The 16,878-nt window shown below is 42.5% G+C and overlaps 2 protein-coding genes across 6 annotated transcripts in view; one reads left to right on the top strand and one right to left on the bottom strand.

The window, feature by feature from the left end:
• Positions 1-254: 254 nt before the first annotated feature.
• Positions 255-16,878, top strand: part of si:ch211-140l13.3 (centromere protein J) — a 21,447-nt gene continuing 4,823 nt past the window's right edge. For 3 of the 5 annotated variants that reach the window (XM_014205156.2, XM_014205155.2, XM_014205153.2), the window contains exons 1-10: positions 564-991; positions 1,450-1,842; positions 2,804-2,900; positions 8,216-8,407; positions 13,058-13,205; positions 13,388-13,487; positions 13,636-14,914; positions 15,082-15,199; positions 15,455-15,590; positions 16,554-16,769. In XM_014205156.2, the coding sequence (XP_014060631.2) occupies positions 1,534-1,842; positions 2,804-2,900; positions 8,216-8,407; positions 13,058-13,205; positions 13,388-13,487; positions 13,636-14,914; positions 15,082-15,199; positions 15,455-15,590; positions 16,554-16,769 (2,595 nt within the window). In that variant the 5' untranslated portion in view covers positions 564-991; positions 1,450-1,533. Of the gene's footprint in view, positions 368-560; positions 992-1,449; positions 1,843-2,803; positions 2,901-8,215; positions 8,408-13,057; positions 13,206-13,387; positions 13,488-13,635; positions 14,915-15,081; positions 15,200-15,454; positions 15,591-16,553; positions 16,770-16,878 lie in introns of those variants that run through there. The other 2 variants (XM_014205154.2, XR_001329295.2) reach the window with 2 other exon arrangements.
• Positions 9,340-10,078, bottom strand: gpr31 (G protein-coupled receptor 31). Its single transcript, XM_045720812.1, is given in 4 exon segments — positions 9,340-9,504; positions 9,506-9,759; positions 9,762-9,806; positions 9,809-10,078. Coding segments are annotated over 4 exon segments (576 nt in total). The 5' UTR covers positions 9,939-10,078; the 3' UTR covers positions 9,340-9,357.

The raw sequence follows: 16,878 nt of genomic DNA, 5'->3' as shown, positions 1-16,878 counted from the left end.
TAGAAATCAAAGGCAGAGGTAGAAGTGTTTAGTGACATGTTTTAGTGCAAAAAATCAATAGGTTTATGCAATAAATTAAAGTAGATTCAAACGTTTCAGATGTTTTGTTTCAGAGCATTTAATTTTGATACATTATCTGTGCATACTAGTTCTGCGTAAAATCGATATTGGTGGTTAATTATCAGCTAATAGAGACCAATGTCCTCTTTTTGCAAACAGAACTTTACCAAACAACCTACTTTTGTAATTGAGTAATTCACTGAATCGCCTCATTTCAGGTACTCTTTTTGCAATAATTACTGAAACGGCTCCCTCTCATTGCCTCATTTTGCCTCAGATATGAGTGACAGGGAAGGTGAGCTGAGAGGTAATTATGGGTATATAATGATACCATACTATTAGTTGTAGGAATTGTATTTCACATTAGGCCTATTCTCCCTCTCTCTCTGGCGGGATGAGGAAACGACATTACATGGCTGCATGACAGATAGATACATCAATATTTTTGACTGCACCTGCATGTTAAAAAAAAACTCTTGTTGCGGGCCAATAGCCAATGTCAGATAGCCTACCTTATTTGGCCATCTTAGAAGAATTCGTATCAGAAAAAACTTCTGAAACTTTTACCGCCGAAAGTGCCATTGTTTGGCGCCATACTACAGGATTCATTCAACCGCTACTCCATAAATTTGCAGTAAAGTTCTTGACTATATGGTTCTCGAGATTTTGTATGCCTAGCCCTCCATAGCCATTAGCCTACATTTCTCCGTCTACATTACTATAGTATACGACCTTTTAAACGAATGAGTAATTTGTTAATTTAATGGTAGGCTAAACAAAACAACTCATATTTTCTCTCCTTGGAGGTTGATGTTTACAGTAACAGTAACCACTGGCGACGGATAAAACATGAGATGAGTGTAGCTTACTCTTGGGAGAGACACGCCAGAGCGAAGGGAACTATGTATTTTTATTTGATTTAAAGAAAAAGGTACGTTTTTATCTTACTATAATAAAAATGAATTGCTGTTTCATGGAAATAGACTTTTCTACTAATAATCTCTTCAAAGACGACTCAACAAGTTTTTAATAGTTAGAAACGTAATTTGCTTTTTTGTTGTTGATAAAGGTCTATCTATAATGCACATATAATGTAGGATATGGTGCAAAACCTCACATGTGAGCAATTCAAGTAAAACATTTCGGGTAATGTGGGGTAAATATCCCTCGTGGATTCACCTGGTCAGTCTGTGTCATGGAAAGAGCAGGTGTTCCCAATATTTTGTTCACTCCGTGTATAAAAAGTTTGTAGCTGTAACTTAATTCGATTTATATCATAGCTCAACTTAAATCAGAATCCTTTTGTTAGAATGACTTAAAAAATGTAGAGCAAGTTATCCCATATTACCCTATTAAGACCTTCCCTACATTTCTGTTTCCAACTTGCAGAGACCAGACATTACTCAAAAGCATGCCATTGTTAACAGAAGGTGATAATCAAGAGTATTTCATGAAGCATCTCTGAGAGTAATAATGTCAGCTGAAATCACCATGGACAACAATAGCCTGAGAACATGGTCAGCAGGTGGATCGTTTGAGCCAGAGGCAGACCTGGGCCAGGTACCACGACAGGAGCCACATAACACTGGAACACATGACATGGATAACCAGAGGACCCACCTGAACCCTCATGCAGCTGAGCTGGGCTCTAGTCCCTTGTCTCCATCCCATTCACTGAGCCATGAGGCTGTTCTTAGAGAAAACCCACAGGAGGCTGCCTCAGACAGTAACTCATCACTACAAACTACACGACAGCTAATGCTACAGAGAGCTCTCCAGCAGGTCAGTAGTGTATTTAAACCATACAGTGTAGCCTACTATTGTAGACATATTTGTTTCAAGTTTCGGGTCTGAATTGCTTTTAACTCACTGATTTGATGCATGCACTCTTGCTTACCAGTAGGTGGCAGTAACATACCAATTTGCAGTTGTGTTCAAAACTACTTGAATTGAGGGTATTTTACCCACTTAAACCCATTTTACTTGCTGCACTCTACTTGAAGCAGCATTATTGATCAATGTGTACATGTAGCACAGCAACCTTCATTCACACTGGCACTCTCATGTGAACTGCTTCCCTGCGCTGTTGGCTATCAGTTTAATATAGCACTAATCATACAAATAATCACACACATACACTGTCAATGCTGCTGTACTGTTCAATTGCTCAACCAAGATCACTATTTACTTTATTAACCTACTTATAAATAACAGTCATACTTGACAGCACATTAATTTACATTTTAGTCATTTAGCAGACGCTCTTATACAGAGCGACTTACAGGAGCAATTAAGGTTAAGTGCCTTGCTCAAGTGCACATCGACAGAGTTTTCACCTCGTCGGCTCAGGGATTCGAACCAGCAACTTTTCAGTTACTGGTCCAACCCTCTTAAACGCTAGGCTACTTGCCACCCTCATCATTTATACTGTATATCCTATGTGTACATATTCTACCACAACCAGTTGTATTACTATTTATAAACTGGGTGGTTCAAGCCCTGAATGCTGATTGGCTGACAGCCGTGGTATATCAGACGTATACCACGGGTATGACAAAACATTTATTTTTACTGCTCTAATTACATTGGTAATGAGTTTTTAATAGCAATAAGGCACCTCGTGCTGTATCCTGTGCATGTGATGAATAAACGTTAATTTATGTTGTGCTATAACATAGTGATGGTGAAGCTGTCAACAGACCCTGCTGTGTGTTGAGTGTTGTCTATGTCTGCATCGGTGCAGGGCCCAGGGCAACAGGAGCAGCTAGTTCAACAGCAGGTGGAGCAGCTACACAGAATTGTACAGGAGCAGAGCAGACTCCTCTCCCTCATGGGGCCAGGTGGGTACTGACTGACTGAGCTCAACATAAAACGACCATCAAATAGCAAATACAAATGAATTCAGTGGAGAGGCATGAAATGTTTACAAAGTAGTATTTTGTTAGAAAGTGCAAAGTTAATTTAGTCCATTTAACTGTATTTGATGATCTTGAAAATAGATTTAGTCCAAAGGGACTTTCCGAAGTGTTGATAGTTTAGAGATTATCATTTGTTTTTGAAGTTACTAAGAAGATCATGTCAGCTCCAAGGCAGTGGTTGCTTAAGATTTGTCCAATACACAGAGGCAATAACACAATGCTCTGTTGGGTAATTTAAGAAACTACATGGAATTGAATCTTGTAGCAGCACTAATCTTTTCAGGCTTAACAGGTTTTTCTGAACTAATGAAGGTGTGTATAAGGACCGTCGCTGTAATGTCTCTCTACGAGAGATGGGTGTAGGAGTCAGGCGCAGGAGAGAAGATAATTCCAATAACCAGAGTTCAATAAAGTCCATCAAAAATTCATACAGACACCGGACAAAAATACAGTCCAACAATGACCAAAAGAACAAAATCCAAATGACATAACCTGAATGAATCTAATGATGAACAAAAGCAACGTTTCCCAAACATAACACAGGGAAATGAAAAATAAACCCGCACGACACAAGCGGGTAGAAAGAAAATAAATACCCACACTAATCAACCCAAACAAGAAACAGGTGCACAACAAAACAGACATGACTAAACGAAAAGGAAAAAAGGATCAGTGGCAGCTAGTAGACCGGCAATGACGACCGCCGAGCACCACCCGAACAGGGAGAGGCGCCACCTTTGGTGGAAATCGTGACAGTACCCCCACCCTCCCCCGACGTGCTGCTCCCACAGTGCACCTACATTGGCCTCGAGGACGACCCGGAGGACGAGGTGCAGGGCGATCCGGACGGCGGTTGTGGAACTCCCTCACAAATGATGGGTCCAAGATGTCCCCCCTCCTTACCCAGCACCTTTCCTCCGGGCCGTACCCCTCCCAATCCACTAGGTACTGCAGGCCCCCCACCCGGCGCCTAGAGTCCAGGATGGACCGTACAGTGTACGCCGGTGCCCCCCCGATGTCCAGGGGGGCAGAGGGACCTCCCGCACCTCAGCGTCTTGCAGTGGACCAGCTACCACCGGCCTGAGGAGAGACACATGAAACGTTTTTAAGGAAGTGTTAGACAAACTTAACACCTTTGCCCGCTTTGAGGATAATACAGTGCCACCAACGCGGCCCGCTACCAAGGACTGTGGGCTCTCCTTCTCCGTGGCCGACGTGAGTAAGACATTTAAATGTGTTAACCCTCACAATGCTGCCGGCCCAGACGGCATCCCTAGCTGCATCCTCAGAGTATGCACAGACCAGCTGGCTGGTGTGTTTACGGACATATTCAATCTCTCCCTATCCCAGTCTGCTGTCTCCACATGCTTCAAGATGGCCACCATTGTTCCTGTACCCAAGAAGGCAAAGGTAACTGAACTAAATGACTATCGCCCTGTAGCACTCACTTCTGTCATCATTAAGTGCTTTGAGAGACTAGTCAAGGATCATATCACCTCCACCTTACCTGTCACTCTAGACCCACTTCAATTTGCTTACCGCCCCAATAGGTCCTCAGACGATGCAATCGCCATCACACTGCACACTGCCCTATCCCATCTGGACAAGAGGAATACCTATGTAAGAATGCTGTTCATTGACTATAGCTCAGCATTCAACACCATAGTACCCTCCAAGCTCATCATTAAGCTTAAGGCCTTGGGTCTCAACCCCGCCCTGTGCAATTGGGTCCTGGACTTCCTGATGGGCCGCCCCCAGGTGGTGAAGGTAGGAAACACACCTCCACTTCGCTGATCCTCAAGACTGGGGCCCCACAAGGGTGTGTGCTCAGCCCCCTCCTGTACTCCCTGTTCACCCATGACTGTGTGGCCATGCACGCCTCCAACTCAATCATCAAGTTTGCAGACGACACAACAGAAGGGGGCTTGATGACCAACAACAACGAGACAGTCTACGGGGAGGAGGTGAGGGTGTCAGGAAAACAACCTCTCACTCAACGTCAACAAAACAAAGGAGATGATCGTGGACTTCAGGAAACAGCAGAGGTAGCACCCCCCTATCCACATTGACGGGACAGCAGTGGAGAAGGTGGAAAGTTTTAAGTTCCTCGGCATACACATCACGGACAAACTGAAATGGTCCACCCACACAGACAGTGTGGTGTTGCGCCTCTTCAACCTCAGGAGGCTGAAGAAATTTGGCGTGTCACCTAAAACCCTCACAGACTTTTACAGATGCACAATTGAGAGCATCCTGTCGAGCTGTATCACCGCCTTGTACGGCAACTGCGCCGCCCACAAAGGCTCTCCAGAGGGTGGTGCGGTCTGCACAACACATCACCGAGGGAAAAGTACCTGCCCTCCAGGACACCTACAGCACCCGATGTCACAGGAAGGCCAAAAAGATCATCAAGGACAACAGCCGCCCGAGCCACTGCCTGTTCACCCCGCTACCATCCAGAAGGCGAGGTCAGTACAGGTGCATCAAAGCTGGGACCTAGAGACTGAAAAACAGCTTCTATCTCAAGGACATCAGACTGTTAAACAGCCATCACTAACACAGAGAGGCTGCTGCCTACATACAGACTTGAAATCATTGGCCACTTTAATAAATGGATCACTAGTCACTTTAATAATGTCACTTTAATAATGTTTACTTATCTTGCATCACTCATCTCATATGTATATACTGCATTTTATACCTTCTTGCCTATGCCGCTCTGTCATTGCTCATCTATATATGAATATATTCTTATTCCATTCCTTTACTTAGATTTGTGTGTATTAGGTAGCGGTTGTGGAATTGTTAGATTACTTGTTAGATATTGCTGCACTGTCGGATCTTGAAGCACAAAGAATAACATCTACTAACCATGTGTATGTGACCAATCCAATTTGATTTGATTGATTTGATTTGAGCAAAATTGTTCAAAATTAACGTTAAGCATACCTGTCTGTACAGATTTTTTGCGATCATTTGTAACTGACTATACAGTACTGTAGATCTGGAATAAAATCAGTTTGTCCCGCAGTGGGGGAGAGGTCACCTTTTGTTAATCTGTGACTGTGGAACCATTGTATCTTCTATTGCTCAATAGAAAGGGAGAGCTATTTGACATGTACACATCTGTAAACCCTCAGTAGCAGAAACAATACACCAGTGGGTCCAGCAAACAGTCAATGTAGGATAAAACCATGAGACTGTCATAGATCTGAACCGCTATGGTCTCAGCATTGTGTTGATCCTTGATTCTGACAATCAACAGATCTATCCTAGCTATGGTACAAGGCAGGAAACACACAGAGAAGACCAGCACAACTGAGGTGACCAGAAACACTGCTCGATGCAGCTTGGTCTTATTCCCTAATCCCACAATCCATGTGGGATAAAACCATGAGACCGTCAAAGACCGTGCAGTAGACCAACACAAAGAAAGGGATGAGAATCTGTGTGAAAAACACAACCTCTCTCAAAGTTTCAGTGACGTCCTCGACCGGAGTGTCATTTTATACACCCATAACTGTTAGAGCACTCAAAGGTCTTCAGCATGGTTGGGATAGTCAGGGGGAGCAGCAGTAGCCAGACGATGACAGAGATATGAGGAGACCTTTTTAAAGTCTTGGCAAAGTTATTTTTCCAAGGATGAACTACATTGAAGCAACAATCGATGGAGAGCACAGTCAAGAAGGCGATACTGGCCCCTCAGTTTAAAATCAACATGAAGAGCATGGCCTTACAGACCAGCTTGTTCTCACTTCAGGTTAGTCCATGCTGGAAGTGATAGGCTTTGGCTGGCAAGCATATCACCAGCAGAAGATCTGCCACCACAATATTGAAGAGGAAGATGCTGTTGGTTTTCCAGAATTTGAATTTCAAGAGGAAGATGTAGAGCACTGACAGGTTGAGAGGCAAGGCCAGAGTGAATTCCACAATCATCACTTTAGAGAAGACTTTGTACATCATCTGATTCCCCACATTGCGGTGATCGACCTCAGTGTTTGAGGATGTGTTCTGAAGATGGACCGCATCCATTGTTCTTCAGCCAGAATTACAGAACTCTGCAAAGTCCTGCCTATTCCCCTTTTGAATAAAGATAAAATGTTTCTCCTTCTGTGTCCGCCACAAGAGCATGAATAAAAATGTAAGGAATCTACGTGCAAATTCTTGGTTTTATCTCATATCCACAGGAACAGAAAATCAGGTGGTGTGGCTTGAGGGCTTATCTATACGAACAGAAGTGTGCATGAATCTTTATCTTAGGTTGATCTAAAAACAATGATGACACGGCAAGCCTCATAAAGACTATAGACAGTGTGACAGGCTGGCCAATACCTTGTCATCTAAAAGGCATAAAAGAGGAACTGAGAAATAAAGTTAAAAGTACTTCATTTATTTTTTTTAACTGCAGACTAACAAATGAATCACACATGGCTGGTGGCTAAAACAAATGTCTCTTCCACACAGTCAGGAAACACACCTTGTTAAGAAAACCCAGGCCCTGATTACACGTTGAAGGCACTTGTGCTGATAAGCCCCTCCCACCAATTAGGCAATACAATGAGCAATGCACTACAACAGGACATGTTTGGAGATGATAGAAAGCGCAGGTTATGGATTAAATAAATCGATGAAGAAAAAAAAACACTGCGTCACAATAATTTTTTGTTTTAAATGGCAATAAATACTTTGAATCCATATATTTAAAAATAGTCATTTAGTCCATAGTGAAGGCTCTCCACACATATTTTCTAAGGAAACGTGATTATCCGATGAAATGACCAATGTAGATATTTCATAAAAATAGCAGATGTCAATGCCCTGCCTTAAACTGTCAAGGAACATAACCTAAAGATTTAATTTAAGTGCATTTACTTACAGAGTTAAAGATACCGGGCCAAGTTACTAAAAATTACATTTTGTGAGATGAGTTACCTATTTCATTCCACAGTCAAAAGCAATACAAGCAAGATTTTTTTTAAATTCATATGCTTATTAAATGATCTTTATTTACATTATTGAAGTATTGTTTTGTAACATGCAATGTTTTCCAGTTATATTTAGTGAAAGGCCTTGACAATGAATGTTTAGTTATTTTTTATATAAAGAAAAATTGCTGTGTTGACTAGAGGAGCTCTTGGGCGATGCTTCCTTGTAACAACAAGACCTAGTATTTTCCTCGGTCTCATAGGAATTTAACCTTTTAAATCCTAAAGTCCCTCTCTGTTTCTCATCGGCAGGACTGCTGTTATCCCCCTCTCTCTCTGCCCAGTGGCTGGGCCTGATGCCTGCTCTGGCTGCTGGAGTGGATACCTCTGGTCTCTCTGCCAACCCACAGAGGTCCAATCAGAAATCAAACGTTTATGCTTCACCTCCCCCAGGAGATGGATGGCTGCCTAAGACGGGTCCTGTTCTGACACATTCCCTCCATGGTAAGACGTATGGATGACCACGTCGTGGTCTGTTTTTGTTGTAACTACTGCAGTATATGGTATGATAGCAGAAGTTCTGAAAATATTTTGATCAAGTTCCAATAAAATTGTAAAGGGGGAAGAAATAAAACTCGCACTATAAAAAAGTATAAACATTGGCCTCATCAAGAGTAGTAGTAGTACTGTAGTAACAAATAAATAAACATAACTTAAGAGGAATATTTATTTGACCCAGACAATTAGCAACAGACTCATTGTGAGTGGTTTAACTTGATGACATCACTGGTTAAAGAAACCAGATGACAATATCAGAAACAAGTAGTGAATCATAGTCTGGTTTAGCAAACTAACATGAATGCCTCATCATGAGAACAAATAGTCTTAATGCAGTCATAAAACAGTCATTTTAATTTCCTATTTTTTTACAAGTATTTTACCTAGTACGCTGCATTACATTGTTGCTGCGTTTTGGATTTGAGTTGTTTCCTGCCGAGATTGTGCTTTCACCTATTTTTAGACAGGGCAATAACTTGTCAGGTCGAGGATTTTGAACTTAGTGCTGCTTAAGCAGTACACAATTGGGTCCACGAGACAATCCATGTGGGATAAAACCATGAGACCATCAAAGACCATGCAGTAGTGTCACGGTTGTCATAGGAATGAGCGGACCAAAGTGCAGCGTGTGTGTCGTTCCACATTTTATTTATACTGTGAAACTGCAATACATAAATAAACTTGATTGACAAAAAAACAACAAACCGTGACGCAGAGGTCCCCACAAACCCAGGTGGGCAAAACCCCTACTTACGTATGATCTCCAATTAGAGACAACGAAGACCAGCTGCCTCTAATTGTAGATCATCCCAAACAAAACCAACATAGAAATACACAACTAGAACATGAACATAGAAATACAAAACATAGAAAAACACCCCCTGTCACGCCCTGACCTATTCTACCATAGAAAATAACATCTTACTATGGTCAGGACGTGACAAGTAGACCAACACAAAGAAAGGGATGAGAATCTGGGCGAAAAACACAACCTCTCTCAAAGTTTCAGTGACGTCCTCGACCGGAGTGTCATTTTTACACCCCATAACTGTTACAGCACTCAAAGGTCTTCAGCATGGTTGGGATAGTCAGGGGGAGCAGCAGTAGCCAGACGATGACAGAGATATAAGGAGACTTTTTGAAGACCTTAAGGAACTTTTTTTCCCCAGGATGAACTACATTAAAGTAAGGATCAACTGAAATCCCAGTCAGGAAGGCGATACTGGCACCTCAGTTCAGAAACAGCATGAACCACATGGCTTTGCAAGTTCCACCCTCTGTACTCCGCCACTCCCCTTTATGTTGTTGCTGTTAGATTTCCAGAACTTCATTTTGAATATAAAAGATAAAGCACTGAGAGGTTGAGCGGTAGAGCCAGGAAGAATTTCACAATCATCACAGAGGGGTAGAAATTACACAGTGGTAGATTCTCTGCTGTGCAGTTCTTACTCGGCTGATCGTCATCCACAATATGCATTGTCAAAAGCGGTCCTCTTTACAGTCAAACTGTCAGAAGAAGGAACATTCCTCCAAAGTACTCAGCTCCAAAGATTTCCTTACTTTACATGAAAAGCAGGTCTGTTTGACGGTAGTTAAGCAAGCTCCAAATTCATGTGTAGACTTGGATGAAACTGAAGGACTCTACTTCAGTCTGGAAGTAATTCCCCCCAGCACACACGCAGCAGAGCACTCAGTTGTAAATTGTTCAGACTTGTTGGCTGTGAGCCCCCCCCAGGCCTGAGTAGGTAAGTCACCACAGGACGAATAGATAAGCAGCTGTTCCCATGAGAGATTGAGGACATATTGCAAAACATTGCATAAACTCACTAATTTGAAAAACTAACATATCTGTGTATGAGAAGTGGCCTTTTTTCTATGCTACATACTGTATATCTTTCTAACTCCCTGGGGAATTCCTATATGGAGTAAGTACATTAAGTGCAGGGACATGCTTCTGGTTGCACAACACCTCCAATGCAGTTGAGGTTGTCATAAATAACATGTTTGATTGATTAAACACACAGAGAGCTGAAATGTAAAGCTACAGGCAATTTTTAGCTGGAAGTCTGGGAATGTTAAAAATTGTACAAATGGGTTGTGATATTTTCAAGAAGCAGATTGTATCCTAGGGAATTGGATAGATTTACTAGCAGAAAAAACAGTTCATGATGTTTTTACCACATTTCCCCCATAAAAATATACACTACCGTTCAAAAGTTTGGGGCCACTTAGAAATGTCCTTGTTTTTGAAAGAAATTCACATTTTCTGTCCATTAAAATAACATCAAATTGATCAGAAATACAGTGTAGACATTGTTAATGTTGTAAATGACTATTGTAGCTGAAAATGGCAAATTTCTTTTGGAATATCTACATAGGCGTACAGAGGCCCATTATCAGCAATCATCAATCCTGTGTTCCAATGGCGCGTTGTGTTAGCTAATCCAAGTTTAGCATTTTAAAAGGCTAATTGATCGTTAGAAAACCCTTTTGCAATTATGTTAGCACAGCTGAAAACTGTTGTTCTGATTAAAGGAGCAATAAAACTGGCCTTCTTTAGACTAGTTGAGTATCTAGAGCATCAGCATTTGTGGGTTCAATTACAGGCTCTAAATGGCCAGAAACAAATAACTTTCTTCTGAAACAAAGAACTTTCTTCTGAAACTCATCAGTCTATTCTTATTCTGAGAAATGAAGGCTATTCCATGCGAGAAATTGCCAAGAACCTGAAGATCTCGTACAACGCTGTGTACTACTCCCTTCACAGAACAGAGCAAACTGGCTCTAACCAGAATAGAAAGAGGAGTGGGAGGCCCCGGTGCACAACTGAGCAAGAGGACAAGTACATTAGAGTGTCTAGTTTGAGAAACAGACGCCTCACAAGTCCTCAACTGGCAGCTTCATTAAATAGTACCCGCAAAACACCAGAAGGCCAGCATCCCGGAGTCGCCTCTTCACTGTTGACGTTGAGACTGGTGTTTTGCAGGTACTATTTAATGAAGCTGCCAGTTGAGGACTTGTGAGGCATATTATTTTAATGGACAAAAAAATGGCTTTTCTTTCAAAAACAAGGACATTGTCACGTCCTGACCAGAAAAAGGGGTTATTTGTTATTGTAGTTTGGTCAGGGCGTGGCAGGGGGTGTTTGGTTTGTGTGTTTCGGGGTTTTTGGTTTATGTTCTAGATGATCTATTTCTATGAGTTTATCTAGCTTGTCTATTTCTGTTAGTTTTGTCAATGACCTCCAATTAGAGGCAGCTGGTTGTTGTTATCTCTGATTGGAGGCCATATTTAGTTGTGTGTGTTTTCACTTGTGTTTGTGGGTGGTTGTTTCCTGTATAGTCTGTGCACCTTACGGGACTGTTTTCGTTGTTTGTTTTGTTTAAGTATTTTTTCCTTCAATAAATAAGATTATCAATATACCCGCTGCATTTTGGTCCACTCCTTACGACGACCGTTACAGACATTTCTAAGTGACCCCAAACTTTTGAACTGTGAGCTGGAGTTTGGCGTGTTATTTTTTTGGCGTGTTATTTTTTTGGTTTGCAACCCACAAACCTTAAACTAATTCTGCAGTTTAGTATTGTTAGGTTCTAATTACCAGAGTAAGAACCCGACGGACACTATGAAAGCTTAAACCAAGTTTATTCTTCCCAAAGGATCAAACATCTGAACTGACAAAAACATATTCACACAAGCACTGATATTTAACTCTTTCTCCTATGCTAAGTCTCCTCCTACACATCTGAACAGCCATTGTATCTCTGTTGCTAGACAGAACCTTAGTGATATCTGTTCTTCCTCACTTCGTCTGACCTGACCTCTGCCCCAAAGTGCTCACTAGTTCCCAACTCACGGCTGTCATGGTGACTGGTACCAGACTGTGTCTGGTGTCTGTGTCCTCCCATAGGATCCCTGATGGCTAACGATAACATATCCTGACAGAATGTAAATGTTATACATTTTACATTTACATTTTAGTCATTTAGCAGACGCTCTCATCCAGAGCGACTTACAGTAGTGAATGCATACATTATGCATACATTATACATTCCCCTCTCTCCCTCAGTGGCATGAATAAGTACATTTCAAGAAGTCAGAACCCAACGATATCCAGTTCAGATAAGTCTGAGATGACAGACTGATTTTCCAGGGTATTTTTTTCAAAGCCAAATTAAGGACATTACCTATTTCAACCTATTCTAAGTGTTTCCGATCATATTGCAAATACATTCAGTTGCTTTTTGATAGATCGTCATGATTATAGAAAAACAGGAGTAAATTATTAACTTATTTAAATATCCAGGAGTGTTTTGTCAAAACTGGATCCAGAGCTGGTTCCTTAACAAGAACTAGTTACAGAACTCCAGTATAATTATCACAACCCTTTAAAGTAAGAAGGCATTTAGAATTGTTGCTTGGTTCTGTTTCTCTTCATTTTACACTGTAAAATGTATTCTGTTGAGTACACAAATCCTCATTTACATAACAAGTTTACCCAGAAGTCAGTACTGAACTTTGTCCATCTTTTCTTTTTTATTAATACAGAATTTAAATTGTGTTGATATGTGATTCATCTTATCATGTGAATTATAGAGAGCACTCTTCCAAATAAAGATGGAAGAGAGCAGAGGAACCTCTCTCCTATCAAAGAGGAAGCTGCAGAGCAGGGGGAAGACAAAGAAGACTGTACTGTCAGCCCATTTGGGACACGTAGGCAGCCATCCAGAAACCCAGAGGACAGGTACTGTAATGATATTTCTATTCAACATGTATCACCTTTCAAATCAAAAATCACATTTTATTGGTCACATACACATATTTTACTGTCAGCTAATGATAGTGAAGAATCCACAAGTGAGTTGTGGTCATTTAATATTCCATACCATTTTTCTATACGTTAACTGACCTGTCACACTATTGAAGACCCATTAGGCCTGCTGTCAAAGAGAGAGAGAAAACATTTCAGGAATTTGTGGAGGAACAGCTGAAAGTTGATGAATATGCACAGCAAAACAACAAGCAGGTATGGAGAGCATAGAGGATTTGCATATGGCCTACTTTCAGAGTAGTTCATTGCCCTGACCATTATACATAATCTATTCAGTACACTTTGTACTCATGTCATCTAAAATAAGTTATCTACTGTATCTAAGCAGCTGGTCCCTTTTCAGGACAGCAGGGAGGCCAGGAGAGTCGCAGGGAGGAGATACTTCCTGAAGAAAGGGGAGGGCGGGTCCAGGATAGAGAGGGGTAAGGACAGTGTGCAGCAGAAGACCTGGCGAAGAGCCTCCCTCTCCCTCAGCCAGCAGCCCAGGAAGGTGAGTTGTGGCAGCCAGCAGAGACGCTCATCAGCCCCCTCCCTGCAGCTCAGTGACAGGACCAGACCCAGGGTCAAGCCTTTACTGATCTCCCAGAGGAGCTGCCCTGTTCTGACTGAGTCCTTGGAAAAAACAACAGGACCTGCCACACGAGAGAGAGACAACAGAGTTAATCAAACGGCCAGACAGGAGAGGACACCAAAGCCCAGAGAAAATACTCAAAGCAAGGCCACTGAAAACACTGCATCTAGTGTTGATACTAGAGAGAGGAGAGATCTGTTGGGCATTACAACATCCCGTAAACGGCTTGTGAGATCGCCGTGCTTGACCTCCGTGGAGCTCAGTGATGAGGTGGTGTCACAGAATCATGTGTATGCTGCTATGAGGGACCTTGTCCATAAACAACTTGAGGTGAAGGAGCCACATTTGGCATTGCAGCCTTTTGATAGTACTACACAGGCAAACAACATGGGCCAACCTAAGGTCAAAGCTCAGGCAGTAAATGTTGGCTTCAAGACAGTCAACGACCACATAGTTAGAGTCACTGACAATGGGCCGGTCTCATCAGGGACTGCGGATGGGAAAAATGTCACACACTCCAATTTCACCAATATTTCAAAATCTCAAAGCGGGTCTACAGCAGTGATGTCTCTCCTATCTCTGAGTAGTTCTAACAGTGACGAGGACGAGGACAACCCTAACTCTCAGTGCCACCAGCAGCCCACCCTCCCGTCTCCCCCACGGCTTGGACACAAGGACCAGAACCTGGACCTGTCCGATGGTGACTACGCCAGCGATGCCCCCAGCGAGGCTGGGGATAGCCTGCCCTCCAGACCTTTTCCCACCCACGGACCCACTCTCCACCACCACCACCCATCTAGCTCCTGCTCCAGCAGTGACAGTGACACAGAAATCCGGGACATAAACTGGCACAAGACAGAACCACGTCCATTATACCCACAGTCTGCAAGGAAAACAAGCACAGAGAGAGCCCTGCCACTGGGGAGTAGCAGGGGAACAGACATAAAGTCAAAACGTCCCTCTGCAGAGCTCAAACCCAGCATGGTCCCTGAAGTAACATCTAGAACTAAAGAGACCGTGAAGAGCAGACATCACCAGGGGTCCAAGCGAGGTGAGTGTACTGTTTATTTTGGCTAGACTCACTATGTAATTGAACTGCTATAATGAAGAACACAGACATGAATCATGTATTAATGTATACCAGTTTACATGCTACATGACATGTTATTCTTTGAAGAGGTCTTCTCTCTACTAACAGTCACTTTAACTTCCTTCAAGCAAATCAGACCGTGTCAAAGCCACACAGCGATAATCTATTTGGAATAAAAGCAGAAGAGAATCGTGATTTGTTGGACAAGATGAAAACGGAACAAGAGAGAGCAATGGAACTCCTCAGGTAAAATGTACAGAGACAGTTTGGTTAGTTTTCATAATGTGATGCCCCGGAAAAGGTGTCTGTGCCGTATCTGATTGTGATGACGTGCTGGAGAAATGAAACACAAACTATGTAAAACCACTGATGATCCACGAGATCCACGAGATTATAAAGAATTTGAGCACTTCTGGAATTGCAATATCAGAATCCTATCATGTTCTTCATCAGAAATGTCATTTTTTCTTTCATTTCCACTGAAATGTGGGTTTTACCCAGAAAGAGAATGGACCAAATAGAGTGCTGTGACAGAGATGGCCACCACAGCAGTTATGGATCCCCATTCACCCATACAGAAGGCCAAGTGTTGAAGAATCAACCGTTTTCTCCTAAACTAGACGTTGGTGATGGTCAGGTAAAGTCATTATGTGACTGATCTTAATAGACCTTAGTAAAACAAAGTTGTCAGTCAGAATCTCGTAAAGCCTTGAGGCCTAAAACAACCTACTGTATGTCACCCAGCTGGTATCTATATAACGTCATTTGTGAGTGAGTAATGAATGTCCGTGAGGTGCACATAAGTCGTGGAGCGTCATAGGAGTCAGGTGCATTCTGTCTCACGGCCTATCAGTTTCCTACTGACCAACATTAACATGGAACTGAGCGATGCATTTCCTGTCTCATAAGGTGTGAATAAGACAGTGTTACCTTTTTATGACTGAATCAAACGCATCCCCTTTGCTTGTCCTGACCTGATGATACTGATGAAGGATCTTCATTTAATCACTCTTTTGTTGCTGCGAATATTCCTGCGCCGCAGGAAATGCAGATGAGCTTTGTGATTTCCATAAATTCGCTGAAAACCCGCTCTAACGCACGGTTATATTAACAGTATTGCACTTTCATTAGCCTACTTTTGTCCAGCTAATAGCCTAACTACCGAACAAGCAACATTATGGACTAAACGTACAAAAAACATGCAGGATTATTTTGCTACAAGAATACTGGTCAAATTAAGATCCCACATCTGTAACAGTTTATAACGTATAGCTTTATAAACAAACACCCACTCTTCCAAACTGTGAACATGAGTCAAATATCCACCGTATTGGTTGGTTTGTCTCACTCTCATCCAGGGTGTGTGTGTGTGTGTGTGTGTGTGTGTGTGTGTGTGTGTGTGTGTGTGTGTGTGTGTGTGTGTGTGTGTGTGTGTGTGTGTGTGTGTGTGTGTGTGTGTGTGCGTGTGTGTTCATGCGTGGGTGTCTTCATGTGTGTGTGTGTGTGTGTGTGTGTGTGTGTGTTTCATGCGTGGGTGTCTTCATGTCTGTGTATGTGTGTGTGTGTGTGTGTGTGTGTGTGTGCATGCGCGTGAGCTCAGGATCTCAGGCAGCAGATTCTAGCTCTTCAGGAGCAGTTCTCTAAGAGGGAGTCCCACTGGTCCCAGGCTCATCATCTGCTGCAGAACCAGGTGGAAGCCCTGACCAGAGAGAATGTGGAGCTGCGTGACAAGCTCAGTGCTCCTGAACGCGGCCACCAAGTGGCAGGGAGGAGTCCTGACACAGTCACTGCATCTCACATAGGGGCAGAGAGCGCTGTAAGAAGACATACTGTGCCTAAGTAATAACCCATGAGTAACCCATGAACCCTGAGTAATAACCCATTACTAACCCATTCCATACTTTAAGTCAGTTAATACAATAACT

Source organism: Salmo salar, chromosome ssa06 (assembly GCF_905237065.1).
Source record: "Salmo salar chromosome ssa06, Ssal_v3.1, whole genome shotgun sequence".
Classification (NCBI taxonomy): domain Eukaryota; kingdom Metazoa; phylum Chordata; class Actinopteri; order Salmoniformes; family Salmonidae; genus Salmo; species Salmo salar.
Note: the sequence above shows the minus strand (reverse complement) of the source record. Positions and strands in the feature narration are given on the sequence as shown.